Source organism: Hylobates moloch, unplaced genomic scaffold, assembly GCF_009828535.3.
Source record: "Hylobates moloch isolate HMO894 unplaced genomic scaffold, HMol_V3 SCAFFOLD_14, whole genome shotgun sequence".
NCBI classification, from domain to species: Eukaryota; Metazoa; Chordata; class Mammalia; order Primates; family Hylobatidae; genus Hylobates; species Hylobates moloch.
Genome location: NW_026652289.1, coordinates 41,115,471 through 41,135,895, shown reverse-complemented (window position 1 = coordinate 41,135,895; position 20,425 = coordinate 41,115,471). Strand labels below are relative to the sequence as shown.

Below are 20,425 nucleotides of genomic sequence, written 5' to 3'. Positions count from 1 at the left end.
AGTCAAGGACTTGATTGCAATATCCCATGATACATAAGACAAACCAGATGCTCACCCGTGATTGCTCAATGGGTGACTTCATCATTGATAGGGAAGAAAAAAAATCCAAAACAAATGATCTCTAACCATATTACTCCCCTACTTCTTTTTAGAACACATAAACTACAATTCAGAAGGAAAATGTTAGAAGATAATTTACCACAAATAGCTGGTGAGGTTTTAGGACACGATACCCTGTACAGAATCTGTTAATGGTAGAATCAGCTACAGGTCAATAAGAGATACCAAACTCAGTTGACTTCATGGTTTACTGATTTGCTGGTTGTTCTGAATTTCCAAACTAGTGTCTAAGGAGACAATCTGCAAACAGGAGAATGGGGGGACAAAGGTGTAGAAAGGTAGTTCTCTAACTTGGTCAACACTGAAGTGGAGAGGTTTTCAAAAACAAATGCCCAAATTACCCTTAATTTCAACATAGTGTTTCAACCCCCAAATCTTAGCAGTTCTGTGCTCTTTATATCACCTTATTCCCTTTTGGGAAATGCTTCTTCCCCCTACTGAAAGAAAGGCATTCTTCCCCCAAACTGAAAAACCTTTAAGACTTGCTGTCCTGATGACTCTCCTCATGGATCGTAAATTTCGGCTTCCTTTTGACCTCTTCACTGCTGTACAACCTATGTCCGAGTGAGAGGTGACAGCATGCTGGCAGTCCTCACGGCCCTCGCTCCGGTGGCACTTGAGGAGCCCTTCAGCCCACCGCTGCACTGTAGGAGCCCCTTTCTGGGCTGGCCAAGGCGGGAGCCGGCTCCCTCAGCTTGCAGGGAGGTGTGGAGGGAGAGGTGCGAGCAGGAACTGGGGCTGCGCGCGGCGCTTGTGGGCCGGCTGGAGTTCCGGGTGGGCGTGGGCTTGGCGGGCCTCTCACTCAGAGCAGCTGGCCGGCCCTGCCGGCCCCGAGCAATGAGGGGCTTAGAACCCAGGCCAGCGGCTGTGGAGGGTGTACTGGGTCCCCTAGCAGTGCCAGCCCACCGGCGCTGCGCTCGATTTCTCACCGGGCCTCAGCTGCCTTCCCACGGGGCAGGGCTTGGGACCTGCAGCCCGCCATGCCTGAGCCTCCCACCCCCTCCATGGGCTCCTATGCGGCTGGAGCCTCCCCAAGGAGCGCCACGCCCTGCTCCAGGGCGCCCAGTCCCATCGACCACCCAAGGGCTGAGGAGTGCGAGCACACGGCGCGGGACTGGCAGGCAGCTCCACCTGCAGCCCCAGTCAGCTTCACTCCTGAAGCCAGCGAGACCACGAGCCCACCGGGAGGAATGAACAACTCCAGATGTGCCACCTTAAGAGCTGTAACACTCACTGCGAAGGTCTGCAGCTTCACTCCTGAGCCAGTGAGACCACGAACACACCAGAAGGAAGAAATTCTGAACACATCCAAACATCAGAAGGAACAAACTCCAGACACGCCGCCTTTAGAACTGTAACACTCACCGCGAGGGTCCGCGGCTTCATTCTTGAAGTCAGTGAAACCAAGAACCCACCAATTCCAGACACACCAGCATGTGGGCAAGGTCAGGGTAAAGTCACAAAACTTAATTCTGCCAAATGAATGCACCTATTAGTTACCTTAGAAATAGGACTTTACAGAGAAGTAAATTGACATTAACCATTTAAGGATGAAAGTGGGGTTACTTAGAGAATTTTCTTTTTTGTATGGTGTACTCATTCTCATTGCCAGAACTAAAACAGCCAGACCAATAAGTACAATCTTACAAAATCAAGGGAGGTTATCCATAAGTAGTCCAAACCTTGACCTTGTAGCATTTGGGCTTCCATCTCATAAGTACTGAAAATACTCTGCAGAAGAGTTAGGGTAGTAATCAGAGTTGACTATCTTCCTGTCAATGACTTGAACTCTAGCTTCCATTTATCCAGATAAATACATATGATCAGAGAAAAATGGAGCTGATTTTAAGTTTGGGCCCTAGGATATCAACTCAGACTACGTGAAATGTCTATTTCTGAGGGGTGGGCTATAAACAAACAGAGAAACCTTCCCATTTTGCCAAGGAGATTGGACAAGTAAAAGGCAGGAGTGTACCTCATACCTGTGATGGATCTGTGACTCGCAGTGTTACTACATCCTCACTAGTGTACTTGATAAATAGATGGTTTTCATCCAGAAGCTGCATTTTCCACATTCGCAGCTGCCGCAGTTGGTCAAAATACTGGAAGAAGCGCCTCTTGGCCATTGCACTACCATCCTGTTCTGCCCGGCGCCACAAATATACCAGCAACCGGTGTTTGAGGGAATTGATGAAAGGATCCCTAAAGGGATTGGCCATGCCTGTCTGACTGTCCCGCTGTACCTCAGGGAAAACAGCTGACACAGTGAGCAGGTCATCCTCATAGCAAAAGCGGCCAATGGTCCGCACATCAATGAAAGTGCCTTCAGGAGTCACCTGGAAGACATGGATGGTCTGTTGTTGCACAGACAAGATGGCCAGGATGTTTTTGTACAAGTACAGCCCTTGGTTGTGTGACAAGACCACCTTGTCACACTTGAATGTGCGTGTATCACATAAGCGGCCAGTGTGAAGGTCAATGATGTGGAGGGAATAGTCTTCTAGAGGGGACCGTGGGTTGGGAGTCACTGATTCACTGTTCCGATATACCTCAAAAAATGGAGGGTGAGGCTCATCCGGGAGGTAGGCAGCTGAGCCCACGATGACACAGCGGCAGTCATCAGTGAAGAGACTACACTCCCGGTTCAGGTGCTCACCATTGGCCGCAACATTGGTAATGTGCAGCAGGACAAAAAAGCGTTCAAAGAGCCGGCCCCGGATATTCACTGACCGCTGGTCATTGCCATTGGACAGGATTTCTCCTTCGTATCCCTGCAGTAGGTCCTCTGCTGCCTGGCAGCCCTGGTACTCATAGATTTCAAGAGATGTCTGGTCTGAAGAAAAAGCAATAAAGTAGCGTCCATCAGGTGAGAATTTACGCAAGAAACAAGGAGGCTTTTCAACGTTGACAACTGTGAAGTTGGGGAAGACATTCTGATGGAACACTCGGACTTGGTGCCAGTGGGTACCTGCCTTGCCTGAACTGATCCGCCGGCGTTCCAAGCGGTGAATGACATTTTGGTTTTGGATTCTTCGAGGCTTGATGGTAGAAACATGATGATCCATTATCACATCTCTAAACAGAAAAGTAAAGCAGAAGTCAAGAAAATGAAACAGAATTTACCAAAATATAAATATATACAAGTGAAACAGATTTCTCTTCTTATATCCTGAACCTAGGAGCTCCCAAGATGACAGTGACTGGCATTACTGCTTCCCAGATTATACTGAGTAAGTGGTCCTAACATTTGTAAGTATAGAAACAGGTCTAAGGGAAGGATCTAGTTCACTAGGAATACCTTCCAAGTATGCTTAGCTGTTGGAAAAGTTCAACAGAAAAAAACCCACAACTGCAAATTTGAACAGTATAAGACACATTCGGCTGGGTGTGGTGGCTCACACCTGTAATCCCAACACTTTGGGAGGCCGAAGCAAGTGGATCACCTGAGCTCACTAGTTCAAGCCCAGCCTGGAAAACATGGCAAAACCCCGTCTCTACAAAAAAATATAAAAATTAGCCAGGCATGGTGGCACATGCCTGTAGTTCCAGCTATTTGAGAGGCTGAAGTGGAAGGATTGCTTAAGCTTGGATCATCGAAGCTGCAATAAGCCATGGTCACAACACTGCACTCCAGCCTGGGCATCAGAGTGTGACTCTATCTCAAACAAACAAAAAAATCATATTCAATGTACATTCATTCCAGCAAAAAATATTTATTGGGCTGTTAAGTTGTCCATATTACCCAAAATAATCTACAGATTCAATACAAACCCTATCAAAATCCTAATAGCACTTTTCACAAAGATAAAAAAATTCATCCTAAAATTCATATGGTATCTCAAGGGCCTCCAAATACACAAAATAATTTTGAAAAAGAACAAAGAGGATTCAAGCCTCTTGATTTCAAAATATATTACAAAACCACAGTAATAAAAAAATTGTGGTACTGGATAAAGACAGACACAGACCAATGAAATGGCCCACAGATAAACTCTGGCATATATGGTTAAACAATCTTTGATAAGTTACTACTACTACTCAATAGAAAAAGGACAGTCACTTCAACAAATGGTGTTGGGAAAACTGAATAGCCACATGCAAAAGAATGAAGTCGGACCCTATCTTACACCCTATACAAAAATTAACCCAAAATAGGTCAAGGATCTAAATATAAGACCCATAACTATAAAACTACTAGAAGAAAATACAGGAGGAAAGCTTCATGACATCAGATCTGGCAGTGATTTCTTGGATAAGACACAAAAGGCATAGGCAACCAAGACAAAAATAGACAAATGGGAATACATCAAACTTAAAAATTCTGTGATCAAAGGACACAATCAACAGAGTGAAAGGGCTTTCTACAGAATGGAAGAAAATGTTTGTAAATCATATATTGGATAAAGAGTTAATATCTAGAACATATAAAGAACTCCTATAACTCAATAACAAAAAATCATATACCCAATTTTAAAATGGTCAAAGTACTTGCACAGACATTTCTCCTATACAAATGGCCACAAAGCATATGAAAAGATAGATGCTCAACATCACTAATCATCAGAGAAATCTAAATCAAAACTACAATGGGATATCACCTCACACCCATTAGAACGACTGCTTTTTTTAAAAAAAGAAAATAACAAGTGTCGTTGAGGACATAGAGGAAGTTGAACCCTTGTGCATTGTTGGTGGAACTGAAAAATAGTACAGCTACTAAGGAAAACAGTATGAAGTTTCCTAGAAAAAAATTAGAACTACCATAAGATCCAGCAATTCCACTTCTGGGTATAAACCCAAAATAACTGAAAGCAGGATTTCTAAGAGATATTTGCACACCCATGTTCATATCAGCGCTATTCACAGTAGTCAAGAGATGGAAGCAACCCAAAAGTTCACTCATGGATGAGTGGATAAACAAAATGTGGTACATACATACAATGGAATATTATTCAGCCTTCACAAGGAAGAAAATTCTGACATATGCTACATCATTGAACCTTGAGGACATTATGTGAAGTCAAATAAGCCAATCACAAAAAGACAAATACTGTATGATTCCACTTAAATGAAATATCAAAAGTAATCAAATTCAACAGCCAGGTGCAGTAGCACACACCTGTAATCCCAGCTACTTGGGAGGCTGAGGTGGACCACTTGAGCCCAGGAGTTTGAGTCTAGCTTGGGCAACAGAGCAAGACCCAATCTCTAAAAAAAAAAAAATTTTTTAATGGAAAATGCTTATCATTCAAAAAAGAAAAAGGAATCAAATTCACAGAAACAAAGAAGAATGGTGGTTACCAGGGACTAGCAGGAGGGGAAAAGAGAAGGTGCTGTTTAATGAGTTAGACTTTTCAGATTTTCAAGATGAAAAAGTTCTCAAAATCTATTTCACAACAATGTGAATATACTTAATACTACTGAACTGTACACTTAGAATCGGTTAAGATGGTAAATGTTAGGCTATTTTAAAATCACAATAAAAATGTTTTAATATTTATGGGGCATCTATTATATGGCAAAGTCTTCTAAATGTTTTATTATACCTTAATTCAAATCAAAGTTAAATCACAGGCCATAAAAGTCAACGGCATTTAGTGAAAAACTTAAGTTATAAAGCTGTTGCCAGATAAGATGGAATAAGCAAACACCACCTTCTTTCTCCCACTAAAAATGCAGCTATAAAACCTAGACAGAATGCATAAGACAGGCATATGAGAAAAACCAATTGGCTAATAATAAAGTACCACTGAATGGGCAGTGAGGTTAACATTGTCTCCCCTGGTCCTCCTGCTGCTTGGAGAGCAAGTATGTTGCAAGGAAGGATAATTAAAGCCCCAATTTTGTCATCAGAGGATCAAAAGTGAGACCCAATGGAAACAGAAGGTACTGGGGAGATATCAGAGAGGGAGGAGCTCAGAAAAGTAACATCATGAACTTGTTCATGAACTCCCAAGCTGCACCCGTGTGGATCTGGTCCAAATCATACTAAAGGCTTTGAGAACTGAAATAATCAACACCCAGACCTCAGACTGGCCACTGAATGTCACATACATGGGACAGATCCAAATAGCACTGCAAAGACTTTCAGAAAATTCATCTGCCGTTAGAACCATAGCCTAAAGAGAGTTACAAATTGCAAATTCCCTGAAGCTAATTAGGCAGATTGCCTACCAAGCCAAAAATCACCAACATTCCTCTTAGGATTTAAACAAGCCCTATCATCTTATAATATTCAAAATGTCTAGGATACAATCCAAAATCATTCAGCATATGAAGTACTAGGAAAAACTCAATCTAGAAAAGACAATTGACAGACACCAATGTTGAGATGCTACAAAAGTTGGAATTCTCTGACAAAGATTTTGAAGTACCTATTATAAAAATGTTCCAATAAGTAATCACAAACACTCTTGAAATGATGGAAAAACAAAGTCTCAGCTAAGAAACAAGATATTTCTTAAAGATCCAGATAAGAAGTTTAGAGCTGAAAAGCAATAACCAGCATACAAAACTCTTCTAGCTTCCATAGAATCTAGTAAAATTTCTTTTAAAAATTTAAAAACAATTCTGAAAAAGAATAAAAAACTCACTGATGGGCTCAAGGGCAGAATGAAGTCATCAGAGAAATGAGTCAGTCACCCTGAAGATAGATTAGTATACATTACCCAATGTGAACAAAAGAGGAAAGAAAAAAAAAAAGACTGAAAAAAAGTCAGTAAAGCCTGAGGGCCCTAGGGAAATATCAAAAGGTCTAACACCCTGATCTTGGGGGAGTACAATGCTAAAAAAAAAAAAAATTTTAAGAAATAATGGCTGTAATAGTTGGTGGTGGTGGCACACATCCATAATCCCAGAACTTTGGGAAGCTGAGGTGGGCAAATTGCTTGAGCCCAGGAGTTCAAGACCAGCCTGGGCAACATGGCAAAAACCCATCTCTACTAAAAATACAAAAAGTAGCCGGGCACAGTGGTGTGTACCTGTAGTCACAGCTACTTGGGAGGCTGAGGTGGGAGGATCACTTGAGCCTGGGAGGTAGAGGCTGAAGCGAGCTGAGATCATGCCACTGCACTCCAGCCTGGGCAATGGAGTAAGACTCTGTCAAAAGAAAGAAAAGAAAAAGAAAGAAAGGAAGGAAGGAAGGGGAAAAAAAGAAAGATGAAAGGAAGGAAGGAAAGAAGAAAGGAAGGGAGAGAGGAAGGAAGCAAGGGAAGGAGGAAGGAAACTTCCCAAATTTGGCTGAAGATATAAACCCCAAATTCAAAAGGTCCAGAGACCCCCCAAATTTAGGAAGTTCAAAGACCCTCAAATATGATAAATTCAAAGAAATCCATGCCCAGACACATCATAGCTAAAATGGAAAAAACTAAAAGATATACAGTAAAAATCTCTAAAGTAACCAGATAGAAACCACGTATCACCTATAGAGGCACAAGAATTCAAATGTCTGTAGATTTCTCATCAAAAACCATGGAAGTCAGAAAGAAGTGGAACAACATTTTTTAAGTGCTGAAAGATCTGCCTCTGTTTCACCACTCAAGTCTCAGCTAAAATAGTACCTCCTCAGAAATCTTCCCCAGCCACCTTACTTCTGCCCACATGAATCTAATGATATACCCTATTTTATTAATGGTCTTTATCTCTTCCTGAAATTAAGTTATTTGTTTACCTTTTTAGTATCTGTCCCCCCATACCAGAGAGCAGGGAACTGGTCTAATTCCTTGCTGTATTCCCAGCACCTAGGAGAAGGGACAGTTAAGCGCTCATAAATATGTTAAAATGAATTAATGGAGCAACAATTGGCATGAGCCTTGAAGAATAAGAATACACTAAACAAAGTAAAAGAGGAACAAACTGGCCGGGTGCAGTGGGTCATGCCTATAATCCCAGCACTTTGGGAAGCTGAGGCAGGGAGGTCACAATGTCAGGAGTTCAAGACCAGCCTGGCCAACATAGTGAAACTCCATCTCTACTAAAAATATAAAAATTAGCTGGGCATGGTGGCGGGGACTCCAGCTACTCAGGAGGCTGAGGCAGGAGAATTGCTTGAACCTGGGAGGCAGAGGTTGCAGTGAGTCGAGATTGTACCACTGCACTCCAGCCTGGGCAACAGAGCAAGATTCCATCTCAAAAAAAAAAAAAAAAAAAAGGAACAAACCAGATAAAAAGGTACCTAAAAGACTAAAAGACACATTTCAAAAAAGCATGATATGGCACATTTGGGAAACACAGCAATTTCAAGTGGTTAGAGCACAGGAAGCACAGAGTGAGTGATAAGAGAGGCCTAGAAAAAGACTAGAAAGCAGGGGAGCGATTGGATCCAATCTGTATTTTAAAACATACACACAATGAAGTATTTATTCATATTCTGTCTCCTTCCGAAAAGGTTCCAAATGCCTTATATAAGTATATCTAATACTCAGTCAAGTTAAAAATGTACATACCTCCATGACTGAGCAAGTTTCTCAAACTGCAAGTCACACCTCATTAATAGGGCCTTGGATCAATTTAGTGAATAGTCTTACTGACATTTTAAAAAATGAAATACAAGAAAATAGAAAGTATCAAGCTATCATATATTGCAATGGTAAGCACTGTTTTGTAAAACGTTTATTTCAATTATATTGCAGTTATATGCACTGAGTAAAAACATAAAATGTATACTGATCTAGACTAGAGCAAGGGTCTGCAAACTACTGCCCTCGGCCCAAATCTAGCCCACCTCTCACCTCCTGGTTTTTTGGGGGTCTCTGTCGCCCAGGCTGGAGTACAGTGGCACCACTGTGGACCTCCCTGGCTCAAGTGATCCTTCTGCCTTGATCTCCCAAAGTGCTAGGATTACAGGCATGAGCCACCACGCCTGACCCCCACCTCCCAGTTTTTGTAAATAAAATTTCACTGGAACCCTGCCATACCCAATAATTTACATATTGCTTTTGCCCTACATAGGCAGAGTTGAGCAGCTGAGATGAAGATCTTAATTATGTTTATGGCCCTCATTAGATGTCTCACCGACCAGTACGCAAACACTATATTCTGTATGCTCATCACAGTGTTTGACACATGGTAAGCCTCCCTTCTTGAACACTGGACCTGTCTAACGGGAAGTTCTGTGCCAACTCAGGCATTCACAGGGACTATTCCCTCTGCCTGGAATGCATTTCCCTTGGCCCTTGCTGTAACTTCTCAAGTTGCAGCTTAAGTGCAGTCTCCTTTAGGAAGTGTTCCCTGACCATCCTATCTAAAACAGGACTCCCATTATCATTGTATTTTGTCTTCTCCATAGTAATCGTCGCAAGTTGTATTTATACTTTCACTTGCATGGTTGTGTGTAATGTTTGATTCCCTTGCTAACCTGTACTCTCCAGACAGGAAGTAACCAGGTCTACCTGGGTCATCCGGTATTCTCAGAGCCTAGCACTGGGACTGGCACATGGTAGGCATTTGGTACCTTATGGAACGAAAGAAGAAAGCCTGACTGAATTGGGACACTTGTAATGTCCAACCTAGTTTTTACTAACTCTGTTTTTAGACTCTCCCTTAGCTAAGAGAGCCAGACAGACTCCATCTTGGCCCTTTCACTGGCAGCCCCTTCCTCAAGGACTTAACTTGTGCAAGCTGACTCCCAGCACATCCAGGAATGCAATTAACTGATAAGATACTGTGGCAAGCTATATCTGCAGTCCCCAAGAATTCATCTGATTGATAACGCCCAAAGCACCGCATCTATCACATTGTAACAGTCTTAAATCCCCTGCACCTGGAACTGTTCACTTTCCTGTAACCATTTATCCTTTTAACTTTTTGACTACCTAACTTCTGTAAAATTGTTTTAACTAGACCCCCCACTCCCCTTCCCAAACCAAGGTATAAAAGTTAATCAAGCTCCTTCCTTGGGGCCGAGAGAATTTTACCGTCTCTTGGTCGCCAGCTAATAAAGGACTCTTAATTCATCTCAAAGTTTGGTGTTTTCTCTAACACCCCTGGGTACAACATAATGGAGGCCCCCAGCGAGAAATTAATGCCACCGGGTGAGAGCTGGTCTTGCTCCAGGCTCCCCCAGAAAGACAGCCAGCTTGGAGGGGGGGCGCCACCTGAGGAAAGAATTTTCAGGTCCCCGAAGAGTGACCGCCTTCGGAAGGAGAGCGGATCGACTACCACGAATTTTAGTAGTTCTAAAATTCAACATCTGAGTCCTCGGCTTCTTACCCCAGGGTCAGGTAGGTCAGATTTGACTTCATTCTGGTTCTGATAAGGGGGAAGTGGCCCTGATGAAGGCGTCCCTCTTTTGACTTTGCCCATTACTCTAGGATGCTAGTGGGTTGAGCCTTGGTTTTCTGGTAGGCGCCTTTGTGTCTTGGTTTAGGTGGGAAGTGGTCCTGATGAGGCCCCTCCCTTGGACTTAGCTGAAGACCCAGGATGCTGGGGAGCTGAGCCTTAGTTTCTGGCACACCGCTCTCTCTCTCTGTGTGTGTATCTATTTATCTCTCATCTTTCTCTTATTCAAGTTTCTTGGAGAATCTCAACAATAACAAAAAAAAAATACTGTTATAAACTGTGTGAATGGTGAGTGACTGTGGGAGGACAAAGGCTTGTGTTTGTCTTCCTGTTTGTAGCTCCACGGCGAAAGCTATGGAGTTCGAGTGGGCCCTCACCTGCGGTTCTGTGGCGACCTCATAAGGCTTAAGGCAGCATCGGGCATAGCTCGATCCAAACCAGGAGTTTATACCGGTCTGCCAACGCTAAGAGGAGTCCAAGTCCCCTCAGGGGGAGCGGCCAGGTGGGCATCTGACTGATCCCATCGCGGGAACCCCTCCCTTTGTATTTAAAAAAAAAAAAAGGAAAAAGGAAAAAAACTGTCAAAACTGTTTGCCTGCCCTAGGGTCAAATTGTTTGTTTTATGTTTATTGTTCTGTTTAGTGTTTATTGTCTTGTTTAGTGGTTGTCAAGCTTTTGCATGTCAGGACGTCGGTATTGCCCAAGACATCTGGGTAGAAACTTCTTCAAGGTCCTTAGTACTGATTTTTTGTCACAAGAGGTTAAATTTCTCATCGGTCATTTAGGCTGGCCACCACAGTCCTGTCTTTTCTACCAGAGGCAAGTGAGGTGTTCTTACGGGAACGAGTGTGAAGAACATTTGTCTGATTGAAATTTCTGGCACCATGGAAGTTGTGGGCATTTAGATTGCCATACCCCATGTCCAAGAGATTGGACCTCCTCTAGATTAAACCGGTGGTGGGTTCAAAACAGCCACCCTGCAGATTTCCTTGCTCACCTTTTTTGTCATTCTGTAACTTTTCCTGTGCCCTTAAATAGAACACTGTGTAGGGAAACCTACGCCCGTCATGCTTTACTTCGTTTAGACTCCTACTCTGTTCCCCTGTGGCTACTCTCTCATCTTAAAAACGACCTGAGTGGTCCCTTTCCCCCCTCGTCCCTGCCCCCTACCCTGCACATTTCATTTTCTGGTGTGACAGCAAGTTCAGCGTCTCCAGGACTTGGCTCTGCTCTCACTCCTTGAACCCTTGAAAGAAAGAGCTAAATTTAAGCTATTTGCCTTTGAGTCATGGAGACATTAAAGGTATTTAGGGTACAGATCTAGAGGAAGAGGGAGAACACCTAGATCCAACCGACCCAGGAGACCTCAGCCTGGCCTCTAGTCCCCCTCCCTCAATCTTAAAGCTACAGCAATGTGGCAAGTAGTATTAGCTGTTGTTATTTTTCTGTTCTTTCTGGTTATGTTAATTCTGTTTTTCTGATACTCCAGCCCCCCAGGGAGTGAGTTTCTCTGTCCATGTTGGATCTGATATCTCTGCTCAAATTCTGTTAAATTGCCTTCTAAAAAAAAAAAAAAAATGGGAAACACTTCCTCCCAGCCTTGCAAGGGTTGGAGCCCCCTCCAATGTATGCTGGACAATTTTTCTCTTGGTTTTTCAGAGAATTATGGAGTCTGCCTTTAAAAAGGCAAGCTCCAGACACTCTGTGAAGTAGAATGGCCAAGGTTCGGAGTTGGGTGGCCCTCTAAAGGATCATTGAATCCTACAATTGTTCAAGCCATGTGGTGGGTTGTTACCAGAACTCCCAGCCGTCCTGATCAGTTTCCCTATATCAATCAATGGTTAAGTTTGATTAGAAATCCTCCTCCATGGCTCCGTTCATGTGCCATTCACAATTCCACCTCCAAAGTCCTGAGCCAGGCCATGTTTTCACCTCAACCCTCAGGCAGTTTGGCTCCCTCTGTTTTGGCTCCCTCTGAAGAAGAGGAGAGTCTCCCTCACTCAGTCCCACCGCCTTACAACCAGCCTGCTCCCTTGGCGTCATCTCATGTCTCTTCCACGACATCCCCTGTGGGCTCACCGCCCAATTGCCTCCCGGCTGCGACCGCGCTGGGAGGAAGCAGCCCCTCTACTACCACTGAGAGAGGCACAAGTCCCTCCGGGTGATGAGCACTCAGCCCCCTTCCTGGTTCGTGTCTCTTTTTCTACTTCTGACTTGTGTAACTGGAAAACCCATAATCCTCCCTTCTCTGAAAAGCCTCAGGCTTTGACCTCACTGATGGAGACCATGCTCCAGATCCATCAACCCACCTAGGATGACTGCCAAAAGCTCCTTTTAACTCTCTTTACCTCTGAGGAGAGGCAGCATATCTGAAGAGAGGCCAGAAAACACTTCCTTGCATCAGCCCGTAGGCCTGAGGAGGAAGCTAGAGACCTCTTGGAGGAGGTCTTTCCCTCCACCCGGCCTAACTGGGACCCAAATTCCTCAGGTGGAAGGAGAGCCTTGGACGATTTTCACCGGTATCTCCTCACAGGTATTAAAGGAGCCGCCCGGAGGCCCATAAACTTGTCTAAGACAACTGAAGTTGTCCAGGGGCCTGATGAGTCACCAGGAGTGTTTTTAGAACGTCTCCAGGAGGTTTATCGGATTTATACCCCTTTTGACCTGGCGGCTCCAGAAAATAGCCACGCTCTTAATTTGGCATTTGTGGCTCAGGCAGCCCTGGACATTAAGAGAAAGCTCCAGAAACTGGAAGGATTTACTGGAATAAATATCAGTCAGCTTTTAGAAATAGCCCAGAAGGTTTTTGACAATCGAGAGTATGAAAAACTGGAAAGCAGGTACCAAACAAGCAACACAGGCAGCTGAAAAGGCCGCTGATAAAGCCTATAAAAGGCAAGCAAAAATCTTAGTAACGGCTATCCAAGAGGGCAGACAGGAAAGGCCCCCGTTCCAGAAAAAGTGGCCAAGGAACCTCGGGTTCCCTCCAGCAAAGTAAAAGAAGTGAACAGGCCTCTCTAGGAAAAGACCAATGTGCCTATTGCAAGCAGACTGGGCACTGGAAAAAGGAATGCCCACTACGTGACAAGGAAAGTCAGAAAACAAAAAGGTTCTCACCCTGCCCGCAACAGAAGAGCCTGATTGACGGGGCCGTGAGATACTGTCACCTCTGGATATTCGGGTTTGCTGAGATTGCAAAGCCCTTGTATACCGCTATAAGAGGTAATGGCCCATTGATTTGGACAGACACCGAAGAACAGGCTTTTCAAAATCTGAAAAAGGCTTTAACTGAAGCCCCTGCTTTAGCCCTCCCAGATATCTCAAAGCCTTTTCATCTGTTTGTCCATGAGAGCCAGGGAGTTGCTAAGGGGGTGCTTACTCAGACTTTAAGACCTTGGAGACACCCAATGGCTTATTTATCTAAGAGGCTGGATCCTGTGGCCTCTGGATGGCCAAGTTGCCTGCAAGCCGTAGTGGCTAGAGCAAGCCTAGTCCAAGAAACTGATAAGTTAACTCTGGGCCAGGATTTAACCCTTATAGCTCCTCATGCTGTAGAGACTTTACTACAAAGTGCTTCAGGTAAATGGATGTCAAATGCTCGCATTTTACAATATCAGAGTTGTTGAATCAGCCTCGTTTGACTTTCTCTCCCACATGGTGTTTAAATCCAGCTACTATCTATGACTGTCAGAACTGTTGGAAACTACCGAAACTGGCCGACCGGATCTTCAAGATGTGCCGCTAGAGAAGGTGGACGCTGCTGTGTTCACAGATGGTAGCAGCTTTCTCGAGCAGGGAGTATGAAAGGCCGGTGCAGCTGTTACCACGGAGACAGATGTGTTGTGGGCCCAGGCTTTGCCAGCAAACACCTCAGCACAAAAAGCTAAATTGATCGCCCTCACTCAGGCTCTCCGATGCGGTAAGGATAAACGTATTAACATTTACACTGACAGCAAGTACACCTTTGCTACTGTGCATGTACATGCAGCCATCTACCAGGAGCGTGGGCTACTCACCTCAGCAGGAAAGGCTATCAAAAACAGAGCAAGCAGCTCTCCAGTGCACAACCTGCGCCCAGGTAAATGCCAAGCAAGGTCCTAAACCCAGCCCAGGCCACCGTCTCTGAGAAAACACGCCAGAAGAAAAGTGGGAAATTGACTTTACAGAAGTAAAACCGCACCAGGCTAGGTACAAATACCTTCTAGTACTAGTAGAAACCTTCTCCGGATGGACTGAAGCATTTGCTACCAAAAATGAAATTGCCAATACAGTAGTTAAGTTCCTACTCAATAAAATCATCCCTCAATACAGGTTGCCTGCTGCCGTAGCATCTGATAATAGACCTGCCTTCACCTCGTCCATAGCTCAGTGGGTGAGTAAGGCATTAAATATTCCGTGGAAGCTCCATTGTGCCTATCGACCCCAGAGCTCTGGGCAGGTAGAACACATGAACCGCACCCTAAAAAAACACTCTTACAAAATTAATTTTAAAAACCGGTAAAAATTGGGTAAGTCTCCTTCCCTTAGCCCTACTTAGAGTAAGGTGCACCCATTATCGGGCTAGGTTCTCACCTTTTAAAATCATGTATGGGAGGGTGCCGCCTATCTTGCTTAAGCTAAGAGATGCCCAACTGGCAGAAATATCACAAGCTAATTTATTACAGTACCTACACTCTTCCCAACGGGTACAAGATATCATCCTGCCACTTGTTCAAGGAAACCATCCCAATCCAATTCCTAACCAGACGGGGTCCTGCCATTCATTCCAGCCAGGAGACCTAGTGTTTGTTAAAAAGTTCCAGAAAGAAGGACTCACTCCTGCTTAGAAAAGACCTCACACCGTTATCCTCACAACGTCAATGGCTCTGAAGGTGGATGGCATTCCTGCTTAGATTCATCACTCCCGCATCAAAACGGCCAACAGAGCCCAACTAAAAACATGGGTCCCCAGGCCTGGGTGAGGCCCCTTTTAAAACGGTGCCTAAGTCAGGACGTGTATTTGCAAACACCACTTGGAGGGCCAGTACCTCCAAGGAAGTCTCCTTTGCAGTTGATTTTATGTATACTGTTCCCAAAGCCAGCCTGTACCCACGAAGAGCAACACAATCTGCTGGTCCCAAAACCAGGAAGTGTTGACCTTGTAGCAGGATTTGGATGCTCCAGGAGGCAAAATGGATGTGGATGCTCCAAAGGTGTAGAAAAAGAACTCCAAAATGTTGGCTTTTACCTCTGTCCTGGGAATCACCCTGACGCTAGCTGTCAAGATACTTATCAGTTTTTCTGCCCTGATTGGACATGTGTAACCTTAGCCACCTACTCTGGGGGATCAACCAGATCTTCATTCTGCAACTCGTGCTTCTCATCCTAAATTACGTACTAAAAAAAAAATTATAATCCTCTTACAATAATATTATGGCATGTCATGGAAATTAACATTTTATATCCCAGGATTTGTTGTTGGGACTATGTTCACCATCCAAAAAAAAAAAAAAAAAAAATCCTCGACTCATGGAGCCCACCCAAGCCAATCGGGCCTTTAAGTGCTCTAGGTGACCCTATGTTCCAGAAACCCCCTGACAAGGTTGATTTAACTGTTCCTCCAGCATTCTTAGTCATAAAAGTTACACTCCAAAAAGTTCGAGAAAACCTAGATAGGCACCAACAGGAACGAGAAAACAACATCCCCTGGTATCAAAACATGTTCAACTGGAACCCCTGGCTAACTACTTTAATCACTGGGTTAGCTGGACCTCTCCTCATCATACTATTAAGTTTAATTCTTAGGCCTTGTATATTAAATTGGTTTCTTAATTTTGTAAAACAATGCATAGCTTCTGTCAAACTTATGTATCTTAAGACTCAATATAACCCCCTTGTATAACTGAGGAATCAATGATTTGATTCCCCAAAAACACAAGTGGGGAATGTAATGCCCAACCTGGTTTTTACTAACTCTGTTTTTAAGACTCTCCCTTAGCTAAGAGAGCCAGACAGACTCCATCTTGGCTCTTTCAGCGGCAGCCCCTTCCTCAAGGACTTAACTTGTGCAAGCTGACTCCCAGCACATCCAAGAATGCAATTAACTGATAAGATACTGTGGCAAGCTATATCCGCAGTCCCCAAGAATTCATCTGATTGATAACGCCCAAAGCCCCACGTCTATCACTTTGTAATAGTCTTAAAGCCCCTGCACCTGGAACTGTTTACTTTCCTGTAACCATTTATCCTTTTAATTTTTGACTACCTAACTTCCGTAAAATTGTTTTAACTAGACTCCCCCACTTCCTAAACCAAGGTATAAAAGTTAATCAAGCCCCTTCCTCGGGGCCAAGAGAATTTTGAGCGTTAGCCGTCTCTCGGTCGCCAGCTAATAAAGGACTCTTAATTCGTCTCAAAGTGTGGTGTTTTCTCTAACACCCCTGGGTACAACACACTAACTCACTGTGTGCTACTAAGTCCTTTACCCTTGCTGGGTCTCAGTTTCCCTATGGGAGAAGGTGCACATGTCCCTCAATTCCTTGCGACGGCCTCTAAACCAGAAGGGGATGCCAAGGGGCGGGCACACATACCCAAAGGGGCGCCCCCGGAAAGAAAAGCCTGGGGCGGGGCCTCAATGGGAAGAGAATTCTGAGGGAGGGCGGGGGCCGTGGGGCCTCTGGGCATCAGCGTCATGCGGGGAGGAGCCTGCCGGGGAGGGTCTGACGGGCTTGGAGGCTGGGCCAAAAATGAAGTCCTCACCTGTCTGGTCCGGGCTCAAAGAGCCAGGGCGAGGGATGCCCCAGCCTGTTCCGTGCACGCCTCCCCCTGCCCCGCCCCCGCCATGCCCCAGGACTCTGGCGCTGCCGGCTGCTGGTTCCTGTTTCCGCCAGCCACCGGAACTGCGGCCCAGCAAGAAGGGAAGACAGGGAGAGCGCGGCACTGTTCAGCCAACACTAAGAGATGGGTACAGCGCACCCTGGTGCCTGAAGGAAGGATCAAAGTCATAGTATAGTTTGAAGTCAGGTAGAGTGATGCCTCCAGCTTTGTTCTTTTGGCTTAGGATTGACTTGGCGATGCGGGCTGTTTTTGGTTCCATATGAACTTTAAAGTAGTTTTTTCCAATTCTGTGAAGAAAGTCATTGGTAGCTTGATGGGGATGGCATTGAATCTATAAATTACCTTGGGCAGTATGGCCATTTTCACGATATTGATTCTTCCAACCCATGAGCATGGAATGTTCTTCCATTTGTTTGTATCCTCTTTGATTTCATTGAGCAGTGGTTTGTAGTTCTCCTTGAAGAGGTCCTTCACATCCCTTGTAAGTTGGATTCCTAGGTATTTTATTCTCTTTGAAGCAATTGTGAATGGGAGTTCACTCATGATTTGGCTCTCTGTTTGTCTGTGATTGGTGTACAAGAATGCTTGTGATTTTTGCACATTGATTTTGTATCCTGAGACTTTGCTGAAGTTGCTAATCAGCTTAAGGAGATTTTGGGCTGAGACAATGGGGTTTTCTAGATATACAATCATGTCATCTGCAAACAGGGACAATTTGACTTCCTCTTTTCCTAATTGAATACCCTTTATTTCCTTCTCCTGCCTGATTGCCCTGGCCAGAACTTCCAACACTATTTTGAATACGAGTGGTGAGAGAGGGCATCCCTCTCTTGTGCCTGTTTTCAAAGGGAATGCTTCCAGTTTTTGCCCATTCAGTATGATATTGGCTGTGGGTTTGTCATTGATAGCTCTTATTATTTTGAGATACGTCCCATCAATACATAATTTATTGAGAGTTTTTAGCACGAAGGTTGTTGAATTTTGTCAAAGACCTTTTCTGCATCTATTGAGATAATCATGTGGTTTTTGTCTTTGGTTCTGTTTATATGTTGGATTACATTTATTAATTTGTGTATGTTGAACCAGCCTTGCATCCCAGGGATGAAGCCCACTTGATCATGGTGGATAAGCTTTTTGATGTGCTGCTGGATTCGGTTTGCCAGTATTTTACTGAGGGTTTTTGCATCAATGTTCATCAAGGATATTGGTCTGAAATTCTCTTTTTTGGTTGTGTCTCTGCCAGGCTTGGGTATCAGGATGATGCTGGCCTCATAAAATGTGTTAGGGAGGATTCCCTCTTTTTCTATCAATTGGAATAGTTTCAGAAGGAATGGTACCAGTTCCTCCTTGTACCTCTGGTAGAATTCGGCTGTGAATCCATCAGGTCCTGGACTCTTTTTGGTTGGTAAGCTATTGATTATTGCCACAATTTCAGAGCCTGTTATTGGTCTATTCAGAGATTCAACTTCTTCCTGGTTTAGTCTTGGGAGGGTGTATTTGTCGAGAAATTTATCCATTTCTTCTAGATTTTCCAGTTGATTTGTGTAGAGGTGTTTGTAGTATTCTCTGATGGTAGATTGTATTTCTGTGGGATCGGTGGTGATATCCCCTTTATCATTTTTTATTGCATCTATTTGATTCTTCTCTCTTTTCTTCTTTATTAGACTTGCTAGCAGTCTATCAATTTTGTTGATCTTTTCAAAAAACCAGCTCCTGGATTCATTAATTTTTTGAAGGGTTTTTTGTGTCTCTATTTCCTTCAGTTCTGCTCTGATTTTAGTTATTTCTTGGCTTCTGCAAGCTTTTGAAGGTGTTTGCCTTGCTTTTCTAGTTCTTTTAATTGTGATGTTAGGGTATCAATTTTGGATCTTTCCTGCTTTCTCTTGTGGGCATTTAGTGCTATAAATTTCCCTCTACACACTGCTTTGAATGTGTCCCAGAGATTCTGGTATGTTGTGTCTTTGTTCTCATTGGTTTCAAAGAACATCTTTATTTCTGCCTTCATTTCGTTATGTACCCAGTAGTCATTCAGGAGTAGGTTGTTCAGTTTCCATGTAGTTGAGCAGTTTTGAGTGAGTTTCTTAATCCTGAGTTCTAGTTTGATTGCACTGTGGTCTGAGAGACAGTTTGTTATAATTTCTGTTCTTTTACATTTGCTAAGGAGAGCTTTACTTCCAACTATGTGGTCAATTTTGGAATAAGTGTGATGTGGTGCTGAAAAGAATGTATATTCTGTTGATTTGGGGTGGAGAGTTCTGTAGATGTCTATTAGATCTGCTTGGTGCAGAGCTGAGTTCAATTCCTGGGTATCCTTGGTAACTTCCTGTCTTGTTGATCTGTCTAATGTTGACAGTGGGGTGTTAAAATCTCCCATTATTATTGTGGGAGTCTAAGTCTCTTTGTAGGTCACTCAGGACTTGCTTTATGAATCTGGGTGCTCCTGTATTGGGTGCATATATATTTAGAATAGTTAGCTCTTCTTGTTGAATTGATCCCTTTACCATTATGTAATGGCCTTCTTTGTCTCTTTTGATCTTTGTTGGTTTAAAGTCTGTTTTATCAGAGACTAGGATTGCAACCCCTGCCTTTTTTTGTTTTCCACTTGCTTGGTAGATCTTCCTCCATCCCTTTATTTTGAGTCTATGTGTGTCTCTGCACGTGAGATGGGTTTCCTGAATACAGCACACTGATGGGTCTTGACTCTTTATCCAATTTGCCAATCTGTGTCTTTTAATTGGAGCATTTAGCCCATTTACATTTAAAGTTAATATTGTTATGTGTGAATTTGATCCTGTCATTATGATGTTAGCTGGTTATTTTGCTCATTAGTTGTTGCAGTTTCTTCCTAGCCTCGATAGTCTTTACAATTTGGCATGTTTTTGCAGTGGCTGGTACCGATTGTTCCTTTCCATGTTTAGTGCTTCCTTCAGGAGCTCTTTTAGGGCAGGCCTGGTGGTGACAAAATCTCTCAGCATTTGCTTGTCTGTAAAGTATTTTATTTCTCCTTCACTTATGAAGCTTAGTTTGGCGGGATAGGAAATTCTGGGTGAAAATTCTTTCCTTTAAGAATGTTGAATATTGGTCCCCACTCTCTTTTGGCTTGTAGAGTTTCTGCCAAGAGATCAGCTGTTAGTCTGATGAACTTCCCTTTGTGGGTAACCCAACCTTTCTCTCTGGCCGCCCTTAACATTTTTTCCTTCATTTCAACTTT

The 20,425-nt window shown here is 43.7% G+C and overlaps 1 protein-coding gene across 1 annotated transcript in view; it reads right to left on the bottom strand.

Annotated features, from left to right (window-relative positions):
- The window catches only part of DET1 (DET1 partner of COP1 E3 ubiquitin ligase), a 32,564-nt gene extending 15,286 nt beyond the window's left edge, over positions 1 to 17,278 (bottom strand). Inside the window, exons 1-2 of the mRNA XM_032174227.3 lie at positions 17,137 to 17,278; positions 2,103 to 3,195 (exon numbers count right to left, since the gene is read on the bottom strand). Of these exons, the coding sequence (XP_032030118.1) occupies positions 2,103 to 3,185 (1,083 nt within the window). The 5' untranslated portion in view covers positions 3,186 to 3,195; positions 17,137 to 17,278. The remainder of the gene's footprint in view (positions 1 to 2,102; positions 3,196 to 17,136) is intronic.
- Positions 17,279 to 20,425: the final 3,147 nt, after the last annotated feature.